This window comes from Capsicum annuum, chromosome 6 (genome assembly GCF_002878395.1).
Source record: "Capsicum annuum cultivar UCD-10X-F1 chromosome 6, UCD10Xv1.1, whole genome shotgun sequence".
Taxonomy (NCBI): Eukaryota; Viridiplantae; Streptophyta; class Magnoliopsida; order Solanales; family Solanaceae; genus Capsicum; species Capsicum annuum.
In genome coordinates this window covers 215308378-215334701 of record NC_061116.1, presented here as the reverse complement: position 1 = coordinate 215334701, position 26324 = coordinate 215308378, and the positions used below count along the sequence as shown (strand labels likewise).

Sequence of the window (26324 nt, the reverse complement as noted above, 5' to 3'; positions counted from 1 at the left end):
GGGGGGGGGGGGTTATTGAGCAGAGAAGAGAGAAGATCGAAAAGCTCACCGGAGCCTGTGGGGATACAGCCAGACCACCTGTGAAGAGCAATTGGTCAGATCTTCACCACATGGAGCACTACTGTCTAACCTGAGGTAAATTAAGCCGATAGCTAATGGAAGTCAAGACGGCAAGTTGAAGTAGAAAGAGCGAAGAACTGGCAGCCAGCTGAGAAGAGGAAAGTGAAGACTACTTTGTACTTTCTCTGTCTTAATTAATGTTAGATAAGTATTTAGTTAGGACCGGGTCATTATTGGACTTGGGCTACAAAGTGTATTTGTTTGGGTTTGAATAGTCAATAAAAAGGTCCGAAACAGGACCAAAAAGTTGATTTTAAAAAAAAAAAAAAAAATTAGAAATAGCAACTATAGAGTCTTAATTGTAACTTTTATAGCAACAGTTTTATAATTATGAAAAATAACAAATTATATTTTGTATTTAAGTAAACTGTTGTTACACAAATACATAAACAACAAGATTTACTGCCCTTAATTTACTCAAATTAGTTGATTTAAATAAGGAATAAGTATCCATCTAATTAAATTCTCATAAATTACTCTTATTTATATTAATAGATTCCCTTTTCAAATCAAACTCAAATATGAAGATTATTATTTCCAATCTTCAAATTTTTAAAATATCATTCTCTTGTATCTCTAACTATTTTTTCTTGTTAGTTTTTTCATTTTTTTAATCTTTTTTTTTTCAATTTCTTTTTCTTTTCCATCTTTTTCTTCCCACTTTATTTTCTCTCTTCTACTTCTCTTTTCTTTTTCTTTATTTATTTTTTTCTTTTTTTAAAAATTTTTTCGCTTTTGTTTTTACACTTTTATTTCTAGTTTCTATTTCTCTTTCTTCTTCTTTTTTTCCTTTTTCACCTTTTTTCTCAAATTTTTAGTTTTTGCTTTTGCTTTTTTCTTTTTTTTTTTAATCTTCTTCTATCTCTATCTTTTATTTTTAAAAGACAAATATCTATATTATATATAGGTATTCAAAAAATATACAAAATAAATAGACATACAGATCTACATATGTTTTACGGTAAAAACATACATAGATATCTGCACACGTATTTACAGAAAAATACATATCTGACTCACATGTATGTATAAACATATAGGACACAAAATTTCTATAACCAAAATGACAATTATATACTTATACATATAGGTAATAAAAAATACATATACATATCTTAAAACAGTAAAAGAAAACAAATAAGTACATATGTTACCCTCTAAAATGACATAGTATGTTTAATTCAAAGACAAATTCAACATCGTATAAAATACATATATCTCTGCATCTGTATTTACAGAATACATACCTGATCCATATGTATATTCTTATTTTATATGAGTCGCTTTTGTATTCCGCAAATACATATGAAGATATATAGTATAATTATGTTTGTTACTGTTTAATATGAATATGATATGTATTTCGTAAATACATATGTATGGTTTGTACTGTAAATATATATCTAGATCGGTATGACTATGTATTTTATATGTTTTTTAATATGTGTATGTGATATACATATTTGTCTTTTCAAAATAAAAGTTAGAGATAGAAGAGTAAAAAAGGAAAAAAATAAAAATATAAAAAGAAAAAAATGAAAATAAAAGAGAAGTGAAAAAAAAGAAAGAAAGAAAAATAGAAGTGTAAAAAAAAGAAACAAAATAAAATAGAAAAAATAATAAGAAAACAAAAAAAGAAAAAGAAAAAAAGATATGAGAAAGGGAAAAAAATAAAACGAAAAAGGAAAAAAAAATAGAAGAAAGAAAATAAAGTGGAAAGAAAAAAATGAAAAAGAAAAAGAAATTAAAATATAAAAATAAAATAACAAAAATTAGATGAAAAAAAACTAACAAGAAAAAAAGGTTGACATATAAGAGAGTGAAAGACACTAATGATGTTTTATTTTAAAATTTTGAAGATCGTGGAGATAATTATCTTCAAATATGAAAAAGGAAAAAAAAAACAAAAAAGGAAAAGAAAAGGAAAAAGGAAAAAAAAAAAAGAGAAATAGAAGACAAAAAATAAAGTGGAAATAAAAAAGTGAAAATAAAATAAAAAAAAATAAGATGATAAAAAAAATAAGATGTAAAAAAAGGGGGTAAAAGATATGACTTTATTTGGAGGAGGTGAAATAGTGGAATGAAAATAGGAAAATGTAAAGTAGGGCGAGTAAAACATGCACTTGTCTAGTTAATGAGTAAAATAATGTTACTCTTGTTATAAACTGTAATTTTACAAAAGTGTTGCTATTTATTGTAATTATAGTTTTAAGTATGTTACTTTGTCTAATTTTTCCAAAAAAAAAAAAAAGAAGGAATACGAGTTTCCAATTTTCATTATTCACATTTTATTTTTGTTTCACTTTGCTAATTATTAGGTGTTTGATTTATGGCAAGGGGATTAAAAATAAATTAAAGCGTCAATTGCCGTGTCTAGAATACCTTGTTAAATATGGAAACTTTTAGGATCATGAACTTTCTCAATTAGTTTTATGTGAGATTTTATTGGTTTGTGATTTTATAGGGATTAGGCAGTTAATAATAGGCAATGAAAAAAATGTCAGTTTCTATGAAATTGATGATCTTCACCTTACAACAAATTAGTACTCCCTCCGTTAATGTTACTTAGGTTGATATTGGCTTGGCACACACTTAAAAAAATCTTAATTAGAGATATATTTTACTCCTTTCGTTCACTTTCGCTTCTCTAAAGACAAACTATATGAATTTTGGCCTATATTTTAAGATGTATCTTTTTTCGTTCATATTAATATGAGAAGGATTGCAACTCATAACATCTTTCTTATAGTTTTCAAATATCTAAATTTTAAATGTAATATATTAAAGTAATCTACTTCAAACTTAGCTTTAAAATTTAGTTAAATTGACTTTTATAAAGTAAAACGTGACAAATAAAATTAAATGGAGGGAGTACTAAGTTAATCTTACTAATGATATTTTGGACTCTAAATTTAAGTATTATTTACTTAACCAAGGGTAGAAAGTGACAAATATAATAAAATAATTTTAATTTTATAAATTGGTCAAGTAAATAATAACAAATATTTTTAATATGGAGGCCACGTAAAATAAAACGGAGGGAGTACAATATTTATTTATTTTTCTATACAGAATCAAATCCCAGAAAAGAAATCTCTATTTGTTTGAGTTGACTGTGAGTGAATCTCACTGCTTTGGTAGTATTTGGACAAGTTGAGAGTGGAGATTGTATAGTTAGAAAAGTTGGTCCAATATTTTTCTCCCACATCGGCAGTTCAATACATAAGCTCTGCCTTTATAAGGCATTATCTGCCATTCAATTGACCCTTTACTTGAACAGGATCTGTTCTATAGGCTCGTACCACTGTATCCTTGACTTCTAAGGAGACAAGAAACCAATTCTGGTTGATGAGATTAGAGCGTGATTAACTGCCATCCGCGGCATCTCGAGTTGAGGTGCAGTAGATGGTCGTTCTTAGACCCGAGTTCAGGCCTAAGATGGTCTCATGGATGTCTGACAGACTTTTTGTTTTGCTTCTCTTCTGAAGATTTTTATACGAACAGAATGAGAACTGACTGGAAGCTAACAGATGGTTTCCAGTTTTCTTCATCTACCTATTTGGGAAGTTTGACAACTCTAGATCTGTTTGCAAGTCTTAATTAAGATGTCTCATGTCTGTCTAACAAACTTTTCTAATGTATCAAATGAAGCCTCAGATGATCGTCTAGACTTCTAGCATTGCTGTAACAAGGATCACAATTTCACTTGTACATAAGTTGCCCGAATGAGAGTGATAATTAAGCAGTGGAAGCTGAGCAATGATTTATGTTCTCGTTTGACTATTTGTGAAGCTTGAGTACTTATCCAGTATTTTGCAGTCACCGAATCTTTCTTGGTAATCATTTGCAATTTGTGAAAATGGTGTTTGTTAAGTGTTATTTTTGTATTTCAAGTAGAAAATACATCTTAAACTGAAACGGTGGCTTTACTCCAAAATGAATCTCACGTTCGTTAACCTATTTATTTATTTATGTTGAATGCATTTCATTTCATTGGCCTTTTAACCTGGATAATGGTGCCCTTTTCTTAGCCCCTCTCATCTCCAAATTATAGTCTCCAAAGCCCTATTAATAGGCTTATTTTTTTTTTTTTCTATTCTGAGGACAATTCGATAGGCTGGAGAATAAAATGGTTGATGATGGTTAAAAAAAAAAAAAGGATGGATGGCCATCCATTGCTAGTTTTCAAGGCCATATGCTGTGTATCTCAAAAACTTGCTGGCAAAATGACTTCAGACTTGACTGAAAATGTATTGGCGAAATGACGCTAGTATAGCCAGTAAGTATTTACCCAGTATGCGCATAGGCAGTTTCTTCGAGGCGAACCAAAAGGACATAATATGTGTCCCAACGGGTCCAAGTATACAATTTTGAGCATCTACAAGTGTTAAGAGGCTAGTTATATTCTCTCAGTGTAGCCAGCATATATAAAAGATCTGATGATTCTCGTATTTAACAAAAGTTCACCAGTTCATTCTGGACATATTTAACACCTGTATTCATGATCTTCACAACACTCACTACAATGTTTCTCAGCCAAAAAGACTAGATGTAATAAAACAAAGAGTCACACAGCCTTGTCCAAAACCGCAACGGGTCAGTGTTTCGAATTAATGGTGCACATCCATCTAATATTCACCATTTTCGGCATCCTCCTCTTCAGCCATTTTCCTCTTCTTTTGTTCTTCCTCTACAAAAGATCAATGCAGACAAGTCAGATAAAGTTTCAGAACTAACTCATGAAACAAATTGCCTCAAAATCAATAAATTAATATGCTTCAATCCTATTCATTAACAAAAAGAAAAAAGAATTAATATAGCTTCGAACCTAGGTAAATGATTCAAATAATATTAAAAGCATTCCAGGTTAGACTCTCAAGAGAACTATTCCATAATCTGCAAGGATGCATTTCCTTTATCACACTTTTTCTTTAAATTTTACATAGGGAAGGAGATTACAAGGTAAAATTGAACCTCGCCAACAAGGTGAAAGCTGAGATAACCAATCAACTGGACTACTAAGATTCTCCTTTAATCACAGTTGGAAAGTACCGTGACCTCTATGTAACAAGCTGCTCAGTTAGCTTGATCCTAGGGAAATCCAACCCACACAAAAATGCTACTCCCTCCGTTTAAAAAAGAATGACCTACTTTGACTTAGCACAAAGTTTAAAGAAACTTTTGAATCTTGTGGCCTTAAATTAAAGTTGTGTCAAATGTACTAAAATGCCCTTTAATCTTGTGGTCCTAAACATGCCACGTGGAAAGTTGAAATTAAAGTATTGCCAAAAAAGGAAAGGGGTCATTCTTTTTTAAACGGACTAAAAAGGAAAGTAGGTCATTCTTTTTTAAACGGAGGGAGTAGATTGCAGCAGATCCAAAGCTTTGTCTAACAAATCAAGGATATCTCAGACATTCTTCTTCCTTAATACTCCCTCCGTTTCGGAATAAGTGAATTGTTGGGGTATTTATTGGTGTTTCAAAATAAGTGAATCATTGAATTTTTTCCAAATTTACCCTTATGATTTGACAACCAATTAACTTTTGACAAGACATTACAAGGTCAATTTTTTCTTTTTTTTTTTTGGTAAAAATAGAAAGTTGTGTTAAATTTATGTCTTTAATGCTTTTTCCTTAATCTATGTGCCAAAATCCAACAATTCATTTATTATGAAACGGAGGGAGTACTATTGATAGGGAAATCAAACCCATCCAAACTGTACCGTCTAGACAAATTTTGTCATGAAATATTCCCCTACACTGTTGATGAATTCCCAATTTTCAAGTTTAACTATAAAAAAAAAATTATGCAAAGAAGCATGCAAATTGGCACTTGCAGGAAAATTCTCTTATTCATATTCAAGGCCAATATGTATGAAAGGACCAGCAACAACAGCTTTCCAAAGGCAATTCTTCAACAGGAAGATGAGACCTGCTGCATCTGTTGATAAGACTTGCACATAAAGCTGATTTTAATATAATACTTTCTTTTTGACACAATTTCTTAGTTTTTTTTATTGGGCCGACTGGTTTGCACCTCGCCTAATTCCACCGGGTATCTCCTACTTTCCATCAGCACAAGTATCGGGTAACTCTGTCCACCAAGGCTTGAACATATAGAAGAAACCACCTAGTGTTTTTGCTCCTGCGACATAAGTTACCAATCCACTTCATTGACCACTACGCTACATCCTTGAGTTCTCGGCAATTGGCAATGTATAATATACCAATAAGGGTCTTCTAACATACAAAGGATTTTAATACAGAAAAAGGGAGAGTAGTCCAGAATTATTTGAATTAGACAATGTTAAGGCCATTGGTTTCATATGGCATCTCTAAAGTCAATAGTGGCTCCAACTGGACATGCACTCTCGTCTGATACAACCTACAGCACTTCAATCTATGCCAAATGTTGCTGGACTTTAAGTAGAAAACTGAAAACCCATTAATACACTGCTAAATGGAACAAATGAGATTCTGTCCATGTGGAAACTAAAATTTTCTAAAATAACTTGGAAATAATTAGAGAGGTCACAACCAGGCTTAGGAGAGAAGGGCTCCAAGGAAACCAAATTTGATTAGAACAAGATCTTACTAAATGACCCAGATTTACTTAATGAGCTCCAACCCTAGGAAAATAAGCCAGACCAAAGATGTAGACCATTGTCAGGATTCAGGAGCACCAAAAGGCTGGCATCACGCTGACAGAAAACGCCGACCACAATGGAGGTGAATCAAAAAGTGGATCAACATGGGAAGTGTCATCAATACAGTAGGAACCCACAGTGACCAGTTATGAAGGAGCCAAACAAATCAGAAATAAGGAGTAACCTTATGCAACAATAGCTAGGGACGTTAAAAGAACATTAGAAACTGAAAGGTATCCTTAGAACTTGTAAACGTAAGTATGTTATGATGTCACTCCTATTCCTAATCTATTTGTGTATGTAATGTTTCTCTTTAATTTACTAATGTGACATTCATCACCTTTTTGATTTTTTTTCTTTGAAAAAATTAGTCAGAATTGAAATTGAACTACAACCTTAACATGAAGAGGGACTTGATATAGACGATTCTGTAGCCAACCGAACTAGTTCCGGATTGAATGGTGGTGGCAGTTTTTGTTGTACAACCTAAAAAGGGAAACAAGCTTGCATAGCCTATATTTACACCAAGAAAGTAAAGAAGGCAATCACTATCCTTCTCCCTCCTAAAACGAAAAAGTGAGTGTAATCACATTCATGAGATCAGACCAGATGAAGATGGCAACAAACGACATTTAATGTGCACTGTCAACAATTTCACAGATCAGTGTAGGAGCTATTGAAGTTTTTTCAACTCGCAAAGGAGCATCCAAGTGGTGCAACCACTAGTTTACCAACAGTAAAGTCCCAACCACTGCCAGTAAACCTACTGGGGGTACAAATGGGCCATCACGAGAGATTTTTATGAAGGGAGAAATATCTTTGAATAACTATTCGTCTCATGTCTTGTCAGATGTTCTCGCACTTAGAAACAACAGAAGTACAATGAACGATCTCAGCTAAGACTTACAGTAAAATGTAATATCATGATTTTTCTTTTTTCGATTTACATTACTTTTAACAAGTGCTATGGAACAAGACCATTACATACTTCAGAGTCAAATAACAACGGACGTATCATAAACAGAAACAGAAAACAGAAATAACATACCCATAAGTTGAGTGAGTGCCTTCATGGTGCGTTTCTCAAGCTTGTCAAGTTTCTTTTGCACATCCCGCCGCAGGTCCCAATTTGGCTTCTTGGGGACAATGTTTAGAAATGGATCCTGATAATTTAAGCGAAGAAAAATGATGTCAGTTAACACAACTCATATGAATCTGAAAATGAGGAAGAGAACAGAAGGAAATCAAGGGTGCAATCACTGAAGTACCTCTTTCTTCTCTTCTGGAGGAGGTAGGCCGGCAATGGGGTCTTCAAACTTTGGGAGTGCTGGCGGAGCGACTTTGCCTTCTTGAAGCTGCTTGTCGTGTGGCAGGTAATTCCGGAACTTCATTTGGACATCACTGAAATGCATATCAATCAATCAATCAATCAATACTATTCCAAACTTGCCACTGCTAATTTCAATTACCCTATGTGTATGGAAAGAGAACTACTTGTTAGGCGTCAGTTCTGGCACTTGGACATATCTTCTTATTAGTCAGATAGGTTTAGTATCCTCTACAACGGACCTTACTGTTATCTCTAAAGTATCTTATGAACTGCACTTTTACTAGTAAGTAAATACGATACCAGGAGCAGAAAGAGGGGTTTGAACCTTCTCTGCATTCAGGTCCAACAACAACATACCTACCCAGTGAAATCCCACGAGTGGGGTCCTCATACTTGCAACGGGGTCACCCATCCTAGTACTACCAATTCCCAAGGTGGCTTAGTTTCTTACTGTTGATGTAATCGCATCCTCCTCCATTCAGGTCCGTCGTTTTGTTTTTAATTACGTCGGTCAGGGGAAGGGAAGGGAAGGGGTAAAGGCATACTAAGTTAGTAATAGGGATTGAAGTTTCTACCTCAATCAATTATTGTAGACAAAAAACTCACCAGCTGAGCTATCTGGTCTATCTCTTTCCCATACAAAACGATTTCAAATACACCATTCAACAAAAATTGAACAAGGACTGCCAAAGCTACAATTCAACGTGTCGGCAACTTCCCTTTCAAATAACATAAAAATCAACCAAGGAAAAAAACAAAGAATTAAAATTAGGAGAGGGCTGTGCTTACTTTTCGTCTTCGTTAGAGTTGTTGTTGTTGTTATCATCGTCGGGGTTTTGAAGAAGTTGTTGAGCTTCTCTGAGGGCTCGCAGCCTCTCCCTTCTAGCCACTGCCGCCGCCTCTACGGAGTTCTCTTCCTCAGTCGACATTGATTATTGATAGTATGATGGAAAAGAGATGGAAAGCACAAACCTACAATATTCATTCAGCCGATTTATATCAACCTTAGCCCCTATTACTATATGTCTTCAGTCTATTTTGGGACAAACAATATAAATTAAACAGTTTAGAGATTCAGTATAAATTCTTTTTGACATTTTATATAATTATTAAAAATTAGTTTTTAGTTCTCGGTATATCTACTAAAGATATATTTTTCTTTTATAACGATACATAATTAGCTTGTAATGTATTTTTTTTTATTTCAGGTTTATCGAGATATATAATATGTAAAAAGAAGATACATTTTTTCTCTGCATAATTAGCTTTTGATACATATAATTAGTTGATATTTTGTAATTGTTTTGTAAGAATGAAAATTTGTGTGAATATAATAAGTTAAAGTGTATGTTTATGTTATTTTTCATTTATTTTTTTATAAGATTTGGAGGTCAAACTACTTTCCTCCCTTCGTTTCTAAATATGATGTTCTATAATAATTGTCATTTTAAAAAATAAAACATAATTAATTGCTTGTTTCCATCTTTATCTTTAGTCATAAATATGAAGAGATATTAATATTGTGTAAAAAATAAAAATATTAAATAAAGATAAATTATAAATAAGAATAACTTAATCAAATTATCTTCTATTGAATATTTTATTTAAAGAGTGTGCAATTTAAAAAGGTGACAATTAAATAGGAACATAGGGAGTAATTTAATATTTTGTGCAAATTTAAGTATAAAATTTTTATTCTTTTTAAAATAAAATTGATCTATTTCGAAGAAGCAATATAAAATGTACTCCTATATGGAGTAGTTAATAATTTATAAAATTTAGAAAATATTTTTAAAAAGAGTTAATACATAAAAATGACACCAAATTATAATTTTGACCTTAAACTTTGATAGTGTACAAATAGGACCTTTAACTATTCAAAACCTGAACAAATATGACTTCCAATTTTGCAACCCCATGCGTGAGTCTCACTCGCGCCTACGTGGAAAGGTAATCCAATCACACGGTGCCACGTCGTTAAAAGGGCTGACTTGGAGAGAGGTCATATTTGTGTAGTTTTGAATAGTTAAAGGTCATATTTGTGCACTGTCAAAGTTTTACTTTTTGTGTTAAAACGATATCGTTTTTTTTTATTATTATTATTATTATAATAATAATAATAATAATTTTTTTATTTATTTCTATAGTAGCAATACCTAACTTTTTTTTAATTTAAAAAATTATTATTATTATTATTATTATTTTATTTATTTCTATAGCAGCAACACCTAGCTTTTTTTAATTAAAAAAAAAAGTCACTAGCAAGGATCAAACCCGCATAGTAGGCTAAAGAAAGCGCCCAAGAAGAACAAGTAACACCACTAGGCTATCTAAGTGTCTTGTTTTATGTGGTTCAACATTAATATACGTACATAAATATACATTTTCTATCTTATATATATACAATGTAATTTTTTTATCAAGGGGGCTCGGGTGAACCCCATGGCAACCACGTAGGTCCGCTCCTCGTTAATTTAATAACGTTTTGATAACGTTAATTTAATAATATTTTAATTACGTTAATTTGATAACGTTAATTTAATATACTACTACTACTATCCTTAATAACATTAATTTAATAACGTTTTATTAAAACTATATTTTTATTATCATTAGTATAGCTTCATCTTTAATTTAATATTTAAATAAATAATATTTAGATATATTATATAACTTAAATTCGTCCTCTGCTTTATAATATATATATATATACCCGTTCGATTTTTTCGTATGAGGTTGACCCACCTAATTAATAAATCTTCAATATTGCTATTTTTCCGCAATGACAAAAGAAATTAGATGTCATTTTCATCTTTGAGCCGAAAATAATGAAAAAATAATAGTAAATAGTTATTTAAAGGTCATATTTGTGCAGTTTTGAATAGTTAAAGGTTATATTTGTGCACTGTCAAAGTTTAAGGTCATATTTATGTATTATGTCGTTAGATTTTAAGCTGGACGCGCCTAATTTTGCGTGTTGAACACGCGTTTTGCCGCGTAGGATTGGAGGTCATATTTGTGCAGTTTTGAATAGTTAAAGGTCATATTTATGCACTGTCAAAGTTTTATTTTTTGTGTTAAAATGACGTCGTTTTTATTATTATTATTATTATTATTATTGTTATTATAATAATAATAATTTTTTTATTTATTTCTATAGTAGCAGCACCTAACTTTTTTTAATTTTAAAAAATTATTATTATTATATTTATTTCTATAGCAGCAACACCTAGCTTTTTTTAATTTTAAAAAAAATAGCCACTAGCAGGGATCGAACCCGCATAGTAGGCTAAAGAAAGCGCCCAAGAAGAGCAAATAACACCACTGGGCTATCTAAGTGACTTATTTTATGTGGTTCAACATTAATATACGTACATAAATATACATTTTCTATCTTATATATATACAACGTAATTTTTTTACCGAGGAGGTTCGGGTGAACCCCATGGCAACCACGTAGGTCCGCCCCTCGTTAATTTAATAACGTTTTAATAACGTTAATTAAATAACATTTTAATTACGTTAATTTGATAACGTTAATTTAATATACTACTACTACTATCCTTAATAACATTAATTTAATATTTATTAAAATTATATTTTTTGTTATTATTAGTATAGTTTTATCTTTAATTTAATATCTAAATAGATAATATTTATATATATTATATAACTTAAATTCGTCCTCTCCTTTATAATATATATATATATACCCGCTCGATTTTTTCGTATGAGGCTGCCCCACCTAATTAATAAATCTTCAATATTGCTCTTTTTCCGTAATGACAAAAGAATTTAGATGTCATTTTCATTTTTGAGCGGAAAATAATGAAAAATAATAGTGAAGAGTCATTTAAAGGTCATATTTGTGCAGTTTTGAATAGTTAAAGGTCATATTTGTGCACTGTCAAAGTTTAAGGTTATATTTATGTATTATGCCCTAAGATTTTAAGCTGGACGCGCCCAGTTTTGTGTGTTGCACACACGTTTTGCCACGTAGGATTGGAGGTCATATTTGTGTAGTTTTGAATAGTTAAAAGTTATATTTGTGCACAATCAAAATTTAAGATAAAAATTATAATTTGGCGTCAAATTTAGGATCATTTTTATGTATTAACTCTTCTAAAAAAAATACTAGAAATATCATCATTTGCTCCTTTAATTACTCAAAAGTCAACTATAGTAAAGATACAAGAAACATTATTTAAGAAACACATGTATATTTATCCATGTGATGCATCTTTTGGTCTTAATTTGTTTATTGCTCCTCCGGAAGCTTTCATTTTTTGCTCATGATAACTCAAAGTTAAAATTAGAGGATTAGAAATAAAGCGTGTTTATCATCTAAAGCAACCCTTGTTATTTAATTTGATGTAAATTTTTAAATATCGGATGAGTTTTAAGTTTTTCTTACCGAATGCAACCTCCTATCTTTTTAATTTGACTTTTAACCAATGTGGTCTCACAAGTGGGGTCTGGAGAGGGTCGTGTATATGCAAACCTTACCCTTACCTCGGGAGATAGAGAGACTGTTTTTGATAGACCCTCGGCTCGAGAAAACAACTGGAATGAAAAAATCATGACAAAGTATACTGAAAATGAAACAGTACAACAAAATAATATGATAAACTCATACACTATACTACAACATCGAAATTTCTGGCAGTTCACTGTGTTTTGCTAATTCCACTTTGAGGTAACAGAAAGCATGAAGTAAAATTCAACAAGTTGTCAGCCATTGGAAGACCTTCTACTAAGGCATGTGTATAACGCAGCGCAAACAAGCGCCATTTTTCATCAGATCAAAAGCTGTGTTTATGTCCTCAAATGGCAGATTATGTGTGATCAAGTCATCTATCTCGATCTCCTGCAAGCAAAAAACTCACAATGGCTTGATATTCAAATGTTGCTGAAAGTCGTTATGGAGTAAATGAACACAACGTTTTAAGGTTTCATCGAGCTGCAAAAACAGTGTAACAGTCTACCTTCCTTAGGTACATCTCGACTAATGAAGGAATTTCAGACTTCGGTTTCCATCCTCCAAATAGGGATCCTGTCAATGTTCTACCCATAAGAAGAAGTCCGTAATGAGCTGTTACCTCCGGCTTCAGCTTGGGTACTCCAAGTGTGACAGTCAAGCCCCATCCCTGACAAGAATAGGAGACGGCAGAAATTGCTGGTAAAACGAGAGAAATGAAGTCTGTGGGAATACCGAAGAGTGCATGAAATGAGGTCTTACTACTTACATCACAACAAGACTGCAATGCAGTGGTAACCATTCCTGTATCTCCTATACATTCAAATGAATAGTCTGCACCTCCATCAGTTATGCGTTTTATAACCTGGAATGAAAAAGTATTCGGAATTCATGAAAGAAGAACGCAGACTATGCATGAATAGAACTAGTCCATTTTGTATGCTGATTACAAAGAATACTGCAAATTTATCCAGTATAAGAAGAATGAAATCGAGGTGAGATTAGGCAAGATTGCAGTGCATATATTGAGACAATTAATTATAAGCTCAATGGTTTAAGCGAATGGTACAATAGACGAAGATATAACGCATACGATTAAAATATGATGTTGAAACTGAGGAGTACTACAGAAGTGTTATACAATGTGAAAGTACCTATGTGAGAGACAAATTCTATAGAACATCTGTAAGACCAGCAATTTATACAAGAGCCCAACCCGCCATAAGATTAGTATTGTATACAGCGGATGTTTATATGGATACATGGCCAACAAGATTGAAAAGATAAAAAGATCATATCACGGAATGTGCTACTAGCGCGCACACAGGATAAAATGAGAGAGGGTCATCGGGGATGGGTTGATCATATACTAAAGTAGACCTCAAATGTACCAATTTGTAAGTATGATATCAAGTTAAAAAGGGGTAAGCGGACCTAGAAACCCCATAGAAGGAAATTGTCTTTTAGACCAAAAACCACTCAAAATCTATGCAGCCTTCGTGAAACACATAACATAACAGAAGCTAAAAATCCTCCATATAGGCGACACCAACTAGTAGGAGTAAGGATTAATCATATTGGTTAACTACATTAGTTCTAGTATTGGCTAAAAGTCTTTTTAATTTTTATGGTATAAAATTAGAAAATGCAGAGAACGTACAGAATTAGATTATCTTCGAAATAACGTGTATTGCAATAAAACAGATCCAAATACTGCAATGGATGTTGAAAATTCATATAGCCAACCTAACTAGTGCAATATTGAGACGTAGTAGTTATTGTTATAATGCTCCCATGTTGTTGTAGACAGCTAACATGATTGGCAAGACAGGACTAATTGGCTGGGAGAAAGAAAGAATATAATTCACAAGCTTTTGTTGGATATTTCAAGAAAAGTAAAACACCTGTGGAATGGGTTCTTCAGTATCGTTTGGGTTCAGAAAGTCTGTCACGCCAAAAGCCTTCGCTGCACCGGAAGGAAAGAACAGCAATAAGCTAGGGAAACTTTTCAACTGTATGCTAAGGATAACTACTCAACTTGTCAACTGCTATAAGAAGTTTGTATGTGATACCTTTTTCGTATTTCTCTTGCATCACATCCACACCGATAATCTGAGATGCTCCCCGCATTTTAGCACCTTGTGCAACCTATTAACATAATATTTAAGCATTTTATTATTTATCATTGTTGAGTTTTTCCAGGAAAACAGTTAGCCCGTATTATGCTAGCTGTTCAGCTTGGATCAATGTACTTACAGAAAGGCCTACAGTTCCAAGACCAAAAATGACCACTTTTGATCCTTCAGAGATATTTGCAACCTTCCAAGCAGCACCCAGACCTGATAATTGCATTTCAATTACTCCACAATGCTTCATTTAGAAGGTTCTGAATAACAAGTCAACATTATGGATGACTAAGCTATACAGAGATATATATATAGGCTAAGAATGACCGTATAATCTAAGAGCTGAAGGAGGATTTGAACATTTGGAAACAAACATATCAAACAATTTTCTGTCTATGATGCCATCAAGTAAGCTAGAATACTCTTGATCAAGCAAAAGTAAGATAGAATACTACTCGTCTTTCAGCTCAAAAAGATCACTTTTCCATGTGAAGGGATTTAGCATTTTACGGTAAACTAAAAACCATATATGTATGACAAGGAGCTGAGAAAACCATTTCCATAAGAAAGAGTCGCCAAATTCCATCATCGGGTCTAGAGCCTTTTACAGCAAAAGAAACTTGAAATCACGCCCTTTTCGCAAACAGAGATATATGTGTCTCTTGAAATATAAATTTCAATAGTATTAAGGAAGTAAAAAAGATCAGCCGTGATATAATTGAATAGTACTCCACAAATTACCTGCTGCCGCTCCACAACTGAGGAGGCAGATTTTATCCAAAGGTGCAATTGGACTAACCTTGACCGCACAACCAGAGTGTACAATTGTGTATTCACTAAAACTTGAAACTGCACAATAATGATAAACGGGCTTCCCTTTTATAAAGAACCGCGTCTTTTGATCACTGTGCATAAGCCCTTTCCGTTCCAATCCAAGAACTTGGCAAATGTTGCTTTTGCCTGAGGTACAGTGTCGGCAACTCATGCATTCCCCAGTAAATAAGGTAAGCACATGGTCTCCTTCTTCAAATTCAGTCACTCCTTGCCCAACACTCTCAACAATCCTGTAAAATTAGTAACAAGAATGAAGCTTGATTCAGTTCACTAGTTCAGAAACTAGAAAATACTGAATCCATCAGCCACCTCGGTTGCATTGGTAGGCAGCAGCAGTAAGTTTGCTTCATGTTCATTTTGCTTTATGGGGTACATAAGTGATGCCACAGTCTATGATGGAATGCTTTTCTTATGGGGGGGAGCACCTGATGAGTAAATCAGCTAGGACTTTTGGGTGATGTAACCATAATGCATCATGCGGGAGATGAAACATTACATGCTTGACAAATTGAGAAATCCAACACAGAATAATATTTGTCTTTTCTTACATGTAACCATTAGTCCCTCCGGGGAAGCATTATCACCTCAATAACATGTACCAAAACAATGGACTACCTCTTAAAATTTTGAATATGCATTTAATGTTTTCTTATCAGAATCCAGATACATGCTTAAACTACAGACAAGAAACATTATCGTTCAAGTAGAAGGAAGAAGTATAGAACTGACCCTGATGCTTCATGACCAAATATCCGAGGATATATAGAAGCCTGAGCCTGGAAAATGATAAAATTTCATAAATGGGCATGAAAATTTGAAGGATAAGCGAGCAATTCAGGTAGATTCATCTGAAAAGAAAAATAAAAGAAGAATTGCACTTTCCAAAATGAGAAAAAAGACAAGACTGACGAAGAAAGGAGCAAAGATTGAGCCTTTTGTACTGATTCATGTTCCTTCATCTACCCCAGTGTTTTGAAAAGTGAGAGGCAGAAAAAAGCGACAAGGGCTCACGAGAAGCGTGAAGCGATATGTGGACCCTTAGGAAAACTCAAGTGAGAGTCGGATAAAACTGCAGTCTCATAAAACTTGCTGGTTTTTTAATGTTAAAACCCCACACTACCGCTACGACAGGGATTGATCTACAGTATTGCGTATGGTTTTTGTTTAAGTGGTTCGTTACTTCTTAAATTTATATTAAATATGGTACACGTTTCTTTATCACATTACTAAGGGCAGCCCAGAGCACTAAAGCTACCGCTATGCGTGGTGTCCGGGGAAGGGCCCCACCACAAGGGTGTTATTGTATATTAATTTATTATCGTTGGGAACCCATAAGCTACGAATCGTGGATCCGCCTCTGCTCTAAGATAGCAGCCAATCACTAGTTGGTCCAAGATTGACCACATTAAGCACCCAATAACTCAATGTTAGCATGTATACATACAGAGAGAAATGACTACTCTTCATTATGACCAGCAAATTTTGAAACAGCAAGTTAGCACAGTTCAAATCCAGCATTTTCTTTTGACATATAAGTGATACCTAGTATATGTACTGCTAAAATTGGCACATATTTTCAAGCCCAAATGGAAAAGAGACCAAAGAAGATGAATTAAAGATCAAACCTGTGACAACCAAGCAGTGACATCACTGCGACAGAGAGAAGTAGAGACAACCTTAACACGAATTTCCATTGGCTGAGGTGGACTCAATTCCACCTCCTCTATCACCATTGGTTCTCCTGGTCCCCATGCCACAGCAGCTGAATTGATACACACAAGTAGTAAATGGATTCATTCAAATTATCAGATTCTTGATTCGGAGAGATGAATAAGTGAAAAAGCAAATAAAGGCTATATTTTTTTAAGAGTAGTAAAAAATACAACCTTTGCAGGTGATGACACCAGGCTGTTTGTTTTGGGCTGAATCAGTAAGGGGCATTTTCTTTAACTCGCCCAAGTTGTATGAAATGAATCAACCCCCTTAGCCCTTTTGGTGGTCTGATTAATGCAATGAGCAAAGGAAGAATTTGGTTGTTGTTTGTGGGGTGGGGTGGGCGTGGGGTGGGGGGGGAGTAGGTGGGTGAGTAGGTAAAGAAAGCAAAAACTGGGATAGTTAGGTACTTTGGGGTGGTTGGTAACAACAGCTATTTGGTCTCTCCATGTCCTGGCCATCTCCAAATGCACTATTTGACTCGAGTCTTCACTTTTTTATTTAGAATAAGTAAAAGAATATGGTAAGTAGTAATGATCATAGAAAATTCATGTGATTGATCCCTATTAATTAGAATTAAGGCATAATTGACTCGAGTTTGAGTTTTGGATTTGGGTTTTAACATTATCATCTCTTGTTATTTGGACAAGTTACTTGACAAAAATACTTCCAAAATGGGTCCCAAATAGCTGGATTAATCAGGTCCGATGTATTCAAATACGAAATACACCCTCCCTAGACCCAATGGGATTAAATTGGGTATGTGGTGGTTGTTAAAGTAAACTGAGAATTCACCATCATATGTCATGTAACATAACGATCCACAAATTCATAGCCTAAATTGAAAATCATTTAGCAATAGAGAAGCTGCGAGAACAGCTTGCCCATATGAAGCTCAAGTATATTACTTCCGCCTATCTTACACCTTGCTTTTGAGTTCAAAACCCACAAACTATGGCTTTCCAAATGGAAATAAATCAATATGTTACTGTAGGAATACAGAGCGCGACGAATTACAGGGATGGGCAATACATCGCAACTCACTAACATGTAACTATAAGAGCTGTACAAGATGCAAACAAGCAAGGACCTATAAGGTGGCCTTGCATGAAGCTTTATTATGTCCTGGTTCCTTGCACCTGCTGCAAGTTACTGTCCTCTTTTCTGGGTCTGCAGTTTTGGTCTCCTCTGGTTTTTCCTCTATAGGTGATTCTGGAGGGCAAGGGGGTAACACATCCGCAGTATCTGACTCGACATCTTCTTCAACTGGTGTTCCGATCCCAGGTATCGGGTTTACACATGTGGAATATGTAGAACAGTAACTTTCAACCGTGAAGTAACTCGAGCAGTAATCGTACACACATCTACCAATGTAGTTGAACACAGCAACCGCATGGCAGCAAGGCAGCCCACTTTGTTTCCACTCCAGGCACGTGCACTCACGGATTTCAATATTCACAACGTGAGTCATCTCATCATGAACTTCAAATAAGACATCAGAAGAGATTAGAACTTTTAGACCATGGGCTTTAGCAGCTTCTTTCTGTATCTTTCTCTCTTTTGATGGAGTAAGTTTGGTGGACCAATTACTTGACTCCAATTTACGATGATCTATTAGATCACCGAGCATTCCTATTAAGGCTTCTATCTTTTGCATAATTGTTGATCCTCGGGAATCCTCAATCAACTTGGAGTATGGCTCTGCGACATTCTCTGTGATATAATTATAGTGCTGACCCTTAAATGACAAACTCGTCCAACACTCTGGCTCAATCTGGATCAACCAATCATAAGCATGTGAACAAATCTGTTTAATTTGCTCAGTCGAATTTTTAAAACTACCAAGTCGGACTGCATGAGCTGCAGCAAGGAAAATTTCAGGTAAAACAGCTCTGCCATCACCATGGAAAGGACCCTTCATATTTCTCTTGAAGCTTTCTAAAAGATGAAAAATGGAATAGCCATGAGAAGCATTCTCAAACACCTCAAGCACAGAGTTCTTTAAATTCTTCTCTCGATCTGAAATAAAAGTTAGAGAATGAGAATTTGATAATGCAGATTTTAGTTGCTCTAAAAACCAACGCCAACTATCATCATTTTCAATATCTATTACTGCAAAAGCAACCGGAAAGAAGCCATCATCTGCATCAACCGCAGTAGCTGTCAAAAGAGTCTCCTTGTATTTTGATCTTAGAGATGTAGCTTCAAGGAAGATAAGGGGTCGGCAACCGTGCTTGAAACCATGTATTGAGGCATGAAGTGAGAAAAAGAAGCGCTGTAGTCTTTTTTCTTCGTCTAGCACAAGCTTAACAACAGTTCCAGGATTAGTATTAACCACCATTTTGCAGAACCAAGGCAACCTGTTATATGACTTCGTGTACGAACCTTGAAGTTGCTCCTTGGCATCTTCCATCCCTCGCCATACTTGTGAATATCTCAATTTAATCCCAAAATCACGCAAAATGCTTTTAGCGATTTCCCTGGGTTTGTCATTTGGAGATTCTCGTAACCTTTCCTTGATAATACTTACCAACCAATTCCTTGTACGATGAGCAGACTTCCAGGATTCGCCTTCACATGTATGCAAACCATTGAACTTTCTGATCCTAAATGTTTGAGCATCAGGGACCTTAGATGCATGAATTTTCCAAGAACAACCCTCTACCACACATCTGCCACTTACACGGGAAGCATCATTTTTTTTCAACTTGTAGACAAAGCGATGAGCAACAGCATACTTTTGCAGTGCAGCCCGGAACTCTCTCACATTCTTAAAATCCTGATCAACACCAGTAATACCTTCTTTCCAAGTGGCAACTAGCTTCTCTGGCAGATCTTCATCACGCAAAGCAATTGGAGAGGAACTGTCAAAATTATCAGGTAATTGAACACTATCTTCATCCTCAACCATGTCATTTCTCACCATTGCACCAGTTGAATTTCGACTCTTCTTTTTTCGCGAGATTTTCTCCTTGGAATCATTATCGGTCACAACAATGGTTGGACCATTGGCACCAATTTTCCAGGAAGCAGTGCGCCTGCGCTTCTTCACTGTATCAGCAGGGGTACCATTATTGTCAAAGCTAATTGGGCTCTGCGCAGTACCAACTGCAGCACGCGAGTGTGGAGCATAGTCAGAATCATCCTCAGCAACATGGCCAGAAGAAGGGTTGGATAAAGTAGTGGCTTGACTGGGGCTCTCAGCTGCTGCATTAATAGCTGGTTCCTGGCAGCTGATATGTACATCGACCAGGCAATCGCTTTGAATAGTTATAGGAGAGACAGCAGCAGTGCGAACAGTCCTTAACGGGGTAGACTTAGAAGGTGTCGTACTCAGACCACCAGAACCAGCAACACCTGCAGGTGTGCCATGACGATTTACATTCTCAGCCAGTTTTAAGCCAATTGTCCTGCAAGTGTAGTTGATTGAGATACAAAACAGAATGTCAATTATATATATACTACCAACGATGTGCCGGTGACTTAACCAATTTGCTTTAGCCGTAATATAGAGTGGTTGGCAACAGGCTTGTGTCACTAGATCACATTTATTAATAAGCAAAACTAAAGTATATACGTAATTAAAACATGGTTGTGTTCATACCTGTCAGTGTACATGTTCAATGCATCACGATCAAAACCTTCCTTCCCGCTGACAAAAATCTCAGCTGTAACAGAATTAGCATGAAACTCAACCATTCTTTTGAAGTCCTTCTCACTCCTTAAATTAATTAGAGTTTTCCTATTTCTTGGAAGAAAATACTTGATTGACACTGTCTTAAGATCCAGATTACACATCTCCGCCAATTTTATCTTGAGATCATCATATGAAGTATCTTGACTTATATTGACAGCATTTGCCTCTCCTCCTTTATATGACAAGTTTCCATCGACATCACTCAGAAATTCACCACCAGACTGGCAAATTAAAATAAGCTTTCCGTTCACCATGGCATAAATCTTCAAAAGGACAACAGGGAAAAAGTCAGGAAAAGAAAAACTTTAAAATGAGCGACTGTCAAATGTTCCTCTAGTAAAAGTTTATCTTATTTTATTCACCGTGTGAGATGTCATGTAAGAAAGAATGATAATTTTAGAGAATATGATGCATCAGCACTTATGTGCGGAACTCAACTCATTTGAATTTGCATGCATTCCATGTAATTAAATCTGCAGACATATTGCTTATTATCTTATTAAATACTTAATTGCCAAAAGAATTTGGTGGAAACCTTGAGTGACTCAATCAGCGAAAGCTGAAAGAAAATTGACATGCACGCACACCTTTTAGAAACTAATTAAAAAAAAATAGAATGATCAGGATGTTTAGTATCAAGCAGAACTTTAGTAAAAAAGTTCCGCAATATCATAATAACAATATCTCCTTTACTCCGTATCTAGAGAAATAAGCTTCTTACATACTGCACAGAGGATTTAACAGGGGTAATCTAATTAAAAAGTTCAAACCTTGTTCACCAACATAAGCATGACTAATGAGCAATGGGAAGTTATGTATGCTTTAATTTTTTAGCTCCTTTAAAGGGACAATATTAGTTTTCAAAAATGACAAGCTTACAAAACTATGGCGAGTAGATAATATCTTAGAATATTTAACCTCTTTCTTTTTTGAACTATATGTAATAGAGAATCTAAACTCTTTATGTACATTCTCAATTTTACACCAAAATGCTAATAGGGAAAAGTAAGTGTACTACAATTCTGTAGTCCTCCACTTTGCTGTCAAAGATTGGGTTTCAATGTAATACATCAAATACACGAGTACAAGTGGGATGATCTCTCAGGAAAATTCAGTCACAATTTTATACATTTTTCATTTTCCTTTTAAGTAGTTGGAAGCGTGAAAATGATGTTTCACCATTTCATGATGCACCTACAAGTAAAATAAATATCAGGTGAATTTCACCGTTTTCACCATTCAGCTCATAAAAGGACTACTCCTAGCATGCACATTCATTTCCAAGGCAGAAACAGGGAAAACAGGACAAAACTTAAAAAAATCATTTACAATGTATACTTGGCACCTATAAACTATAAAAATAAGAATAACTTCAAAATAAAACAAAACAGAAAAAACAAATTAGATTAGATCTTCAAGGGAGAGGGCGCGAAAAGAATGCAAACAGAGAATAGAATAGTACCAACAATCACCAAGTTAAAGTTTGCTGAATCAGTGTCTGCACAGCCTGTCGTTGAGCATTGCAACTGCAAGGAATTCAAGCATCTGAAAATGATTACCCTTTGACAAACAAGAACTCACAACAACTTCTAATATTCCAAAACTTAACTAAGACATCAAGTAGTCTTAGGATGCACCTTAGTCAAGATACCAACTTTTTAGCACAAAATGAGCCCATACCTCAAGTTCAAATGAATCAGACAAGAATGCGCACTCAAACCAAATGTAAAGTATATAAGTACTAATATAAAACCATGTAATAAATATCTACCTTATCAAGAAAAATATATATATATAAAACCATGTTATTGGTTTGAGGTACAAGTCACAATATAACACACCTAAGATTATTACAAAGAAGAGGAACCGAGTAGCTCCCCTTTGGTGAATCTAAATATCTAAGGGCCCGGTTGCCCATGAAATTTGTGAAATTTGAAAAAAGTAGTTTTCATTTTTAAAATGGAAATGATATTTAAAAATCGGAGTGGTTTCGGAGCGAAAAATTAAAAAAAAAAGTGAACAATTTTTTGGTTGAATTCCAAAATTTTACAAAAAAATAATAATGTTCGGAATTACAACAAACAATAATAACATACACAGTGACAGTGTAGTCTCACAAGGTGGATCTGGGGAGGGTAGAGTGCACACAAACATGATGCCCAGAATTAACTCCGGAAAAAAGTAAAAAATATTCATTGCTAAATGGCCACTTAATTTAGCGAATTCTTGTTGGGTTTTTCAAGAAGGTGAGAATGAGAAGTGAATAGGTGTTTTCCCCAAAAGACACTAAGAGAAAAATTGCAATTTGACTTCACACCTTTTAACATTAAATAGATTATGACTTTTCCGAGAAGACGCAATAGCACTTGTTCACACTACCCTTTGTTGGCTAAAATGATCACGGTTGATCATCAACATTCTTTTTTCTTATGGTGTATTTTGGTAGAATAATTCTACAAAATATTTTAAATCTAGCAATCTCTTTTAGCATGAGAAATATTGCACTACATCACAAAATTCTTATGGAGGCCAACTATGTTAAGTTATACTTTAGTTTCCTTGAGGAAATGAAAAAATGACTTGTTGTGCGAAGCTTTGCTCAACTACCTTTGGATCTATTTTCTTTATTTCTAAATTAGGAAATTTTGGAAGTCAATTTTCTTCATTTACAAGTTTAATAATCAAATTAATGCATTCTATCATGATATTGTTAAGACATGAAGGATAACAAATGCTCTCTATGAAAGAACGTTACTTTCTGAAGCCTGTTGTTTTAGCACTTCCTCTTTCCTTCAAAGAATGGTGTAAGTGAGAGCCGGAATGGTAATTATTTCACAAAATTAATTACCATGCATGTATCGCATCTTGAAAGGGGGAAAAGGAAGAAATGATGCAAAGGGAACGGATAGTGCCTCTTCGGAAGATCAAACCCGACTTTTGATTTGATATGGCAAAAGGTGGACCAAACCAAAGCAATTAAAAAGAAGTGACAAAACTCGAGTTTGACTGTCTTTACTCAAGAGTTTGACTGTCTTTACTCAACTCATGTCTTAATTTTCTACCCTTTAGAAGTTAAAATCCAATCTAACTTTCTTTACTCTACCATTAGTTGTTTTTGTTATTATCTATTATCTCTTTTACTTCAATTACATCTTTTTCTAGACTATTTTTTTCTTGAACCGAGGATCTATCAAAAGCAATCTCTCAGGTAGAGGTAGGTAGAGGTAAGGTCTACGTACACTCTCCAGACCCCACTTTGTGGGATTATACTAGGCATTTTATTGTAGCTGCTGCTGTTGAATTTTTTAATAAATATTAAGCTAGACGATTATTACTTGATGATCTCAAAGTGTACTATATTTACATACCATGAAATTATGTGACATTGTTAAAGGTCATAAGGTATATGAATTAGACTTTCACTAATATTTGAAAATACCCTTGGGATCCTTAAAATAATATTTAAAATGTGAAAGTTCTTGGTTGATGATAAATACAGTATTAGACTTGGTGTTTATTTAATTTGAAAGAACAAAATGTGAAATCTAATTATATTCTTGTATTACGCAAGAATATCATTAGATTTTGATATGGTGGTCTTTGATTTTCTTTAATAGTATATGTCTAGTTTATGAAACCACTAAATTGATAATTAATCATATACTTGTCCAGAAGTGTTATGTTTTTTCATAAAAGGATGTCACTTGAACTATCGTGATTTTTCATGAAAAGATGTGTCCATTAAAATATAATTATTTGTATAGATATGAATGTTGGTGAAAGATTACCTGCCTTCTATTGGTCAATAAATATGACAATCAATTAACCATCAACAATGATGGACGCACTAGGAAGGGGAGCCTTGGAGTAACTGGAGTTGTTATAATGTGACCAGGAGGTCACGGGTTCAACCCATGGAAACAGCCACTTGCAGAAATGTAAAATGAGGTTACGTACTACAATAGACCCTTGTGGTCCAGACCTTGCCCGAACCCCCCGCATAGCGGAAGCTTTAGTGCACCAGGCTGCCTTTTTAATGATTCATGCATTGTGAAGTTTAAGCCGCTTTAAGAAGAATTCTGCAAGGTCAATTCTCTATTCACTTATGAAACCATATGGGTGGCCATGGCTAAAACAAACACAAAAATGAGAACCAAAAAGGTTAATTATGTGACGTATGTTATCTGGGTATACACTAAAGCTCAACAATTCAAAAATATCATATCTATCGATTGACCAAGTATATCCTACATACGTTCACTATGGAAAGTTCAACTGGAAACCTACTAATCCAGATGTGATTAATCCTTACTTGCAAATGACATTTTTTTCATATAGCCATTCCCTATTCATGTGAGGGATAATTGGGTTTTTCAAGAAGGTGTGAATTAGAAATGAATAGATGTTTCTCCCAAAAGATGCAATTTGAATAGGTTGTGACTTTTTCGATAAGGCACAATAGTACCCGTTCACACTATCCTTTTGTCAGTTTGTTGGATATAAATACATGTCAGCTTCCTCATATTTTTGTTTATGAAAATTTTAAAATTGAAGTTCGAAGTGTGATTTGGTTGCTCTTTGAGTTCACTTTACACTAGAGTATGAAGTACCGCTACACCAACGTGGTTTATCCGTTTTCTCCTGTGAGAAAATAATGATATATCTCGGGCACTAGGAGGAGATACGTTTGAATTCAGTGGACTCGGATATAGTTCTGTTTCATCTCTATTTCTGATATACTTTGTTTTTATGGAAAAAAAAAAGTATTTTTAATTTCGAATTTAGAATCAAATGTGTATCTTTCGGAAAACTTTATACATACAGTTCAAGCTGAAGGGCTCACCATTTCCCTTTGAGTTTCCCAACAATGTTAGACAAAAAGAAGAAAAAGGAGCAATTGCAAATATACTGCAGATAAGATAGGCAGCCCGATGCACTAAAGTGCCCATTATACACGGTGTCTAGGAAAAGGCTGGACCACACGAGTCTATTGTATGTAGTTTGTTTCCACAGCTTGAACCTGTCCTGATCACGTGGTAATAACTTTACCAGTTACTTCGAAACTCTCTTTCATATGTATGTATAAAATTAAATAGATAAAAGAGAGTAAGAAGAATAGGAGAAACTTACCTGAAAGTGAAATTGAGAACAAAGGAGACGGAAATGGCGAGGAAAATTGAGAAGAAGGAAGACGGGACTGAGAAGTGAAAGAAACCCTAGAATTGGGGGTACTTTTCGTATTACGACTAAAATAGGAGAGTCAAATGGGTGATGGGATAAAACAAAAGATGAGGGGGGTTTGGGGAAAAAGTGATAGTTTATGGGGTAAAATGGACAGATTAATTAGTTAGCAGAGGGCAAGATGGAAAATTTAATTAAG

General features: G+C 34.3%; 4 protein-coding genes and 1 pseudogene across 8 annotated transcripts in view; 1 reads left to right on the top strand and 4 right to left on the bottom strand.

The window, feature by feature from the left end:
- The window catches only part of LOC107875845 (protein AGENET DOMAIN (AGD)-CONTAINING P1), a 1616-nt gene extending 1271 nt beyond the window's left edge, over positions 1-345 (bottom strand). Inside the window, exon 1 of the mRNA XM_016722703.2 lies at positions 50-345. The gene's annotated coding sequence lies outside the window, so the exon portion shown is untranslated. The remainder of the gene's footprint in view (positions 1-49) is intronic.
- Positions 346-3383: 3038 nt separating this feature from the next.
- Positions 3384-3584, top strand: LOC124899929 (annotated as a pseudogene).
- A 962-nt stretch (positions 3585-4546) lies between these two features.
- Positions 4547-9146, bottom strand: LOC107875846 (coiled-coil domain-containing protein 12). Its single transcript, XM_016722705.2, has 4 exons — positions 8887-9146; positions 8036-8168; positions 7816-7930; positions 4547-4810 (listed from the first exon to the last, which is right to left on the bottom strand). The coding sequence occupies exons 1-4, from the start codon at positions 9024-9026 to the stop codon at positions 4749-4751; spliced, it is 450 nt and encodes a 149-aa protein (XP_016578191.1). The 5' UTR covers positions 9027-9146; the 3' UTR covers positions 4547-4748.
- Positions 9147-12696: 3550 nt separating this feature from the next.
- LOC107875847 (alcohol dehydrogenase-like 6) lies at positions 12697-17822 on the bottom strand. Its single transcript, XM_016722706.2, has 10 exons — positions 17421-17822; positions 17160-17296; positions 16264-16310; positions 15442-15764; positions 14831-14913; positions 14647-14722; positions 14479-14540; positions 13344-13439; positions 13083-13244; positions 12697-12964 (listed from the first exon to the last, which is right to left on the bottom strand). Exons 1-10 carry the CDS (start codon positions 17473-17475, stop codon positions 12851-12853), a joined length of 1155 nt encoding a protein of 384 aa, XP_016578192.2. The 5' UTR covers positions 17476-17822; the 3' UTR covers positions 12697-12850.
- Positions 17823-18075: 253 nt separating this feature from the next.
- On the bottom strand, positions 18076-26249 carry LOC107875848. 5 transcript variants are annotated; one of them, XM_047413955.1, is made up of 5 exons: positions 26075-26225; positions 24733-25969; positions 22407-22470; positions 20852-21207; positions 18076-20657 (listed from the first exon to the last, which is right to left on the bottom strand). In XM_047413955.1, the coding sequence occupies exons 4-5, from the start codon at positions 21196-21198 to the stop codon at positions 18338-18340; spliced, it is 2667 nt and encodes an 888-aa protein (XP_047269911.1). In that variant the 5' UTR covers positions 21199-21207; positions 22407-22470; positions 24733-25969; positions 26075-26225; the 3' UTR covers positions 18076-18337. The 5 variants fall into 5 exon arrangements, with proteins under 5 accessions (XP_047269911.1, XP_016578194.2, XP_016578195.2 ...); XM_016722708.2 differs by having other exon boundaries at positions 25788-25969; XM_016722709.2 differs by having other exon boundaries at positions 25788-25964.
- Between the last annotated feature and the right edge of the window lie 75 nt (positions 26250-26324).

Coding starts and splice junctions, on each gene's coding strand:
- LOC107875848 (XM_016722707.2), bottom strand. CDS start 21,198: ATGGTGAACGGAAAGCTTATTTTAATTTGCCAGTCTGGTGGTGAATTT. Junction 20,658..20,851: donor TTGAACATGTACACTGACAG/GTATGAACACAA, acceptor CTACACTTGCAG/GACAATTGGCTTAAAACTGG.
- LOC107875847 (XM_016722706.2), bottom strand. CDS start 17,475: ATGCCCCTTACTGATTCAGCCCAAAACAAACAGCCTGGTGTCATCACC. Junction 17,297..17,420: donor TGGTGTCATCACCTGCAAAG/GTTGTATTTTTT, acceptor GTATCAATTCAG/CTGCTGTGGCATGGGGACCA. Junction 14,541..14,646: donor GCAAGAGAAATACGAAAAAG/GTATCACATACA, acceptor CTTCCGGTGCAG/CGAAGGCTTTTGGCGTGACA.
- LOC107875846 (XM_016722705.2), bottom strand. CDS start 9,026: ATGTCGACTGAGGAAGAGAACTCCGTAGAGGCGGCGGCAGTGGCTAGA. Junction 8,169..8,886: donor AACTCTAACGAAGACGAAAA/GTAAGCACAGCC, acceptor TATGCATTTCAG/TGATGTCCAAATGAAGTTCC. Junction 4,811..7,815: donor GGCACTCACTCAACTTATGG/GTATGTTATTTC, acceptor GATCTTTTGTAG/AGGAAGAACAAAAGAAGAGG.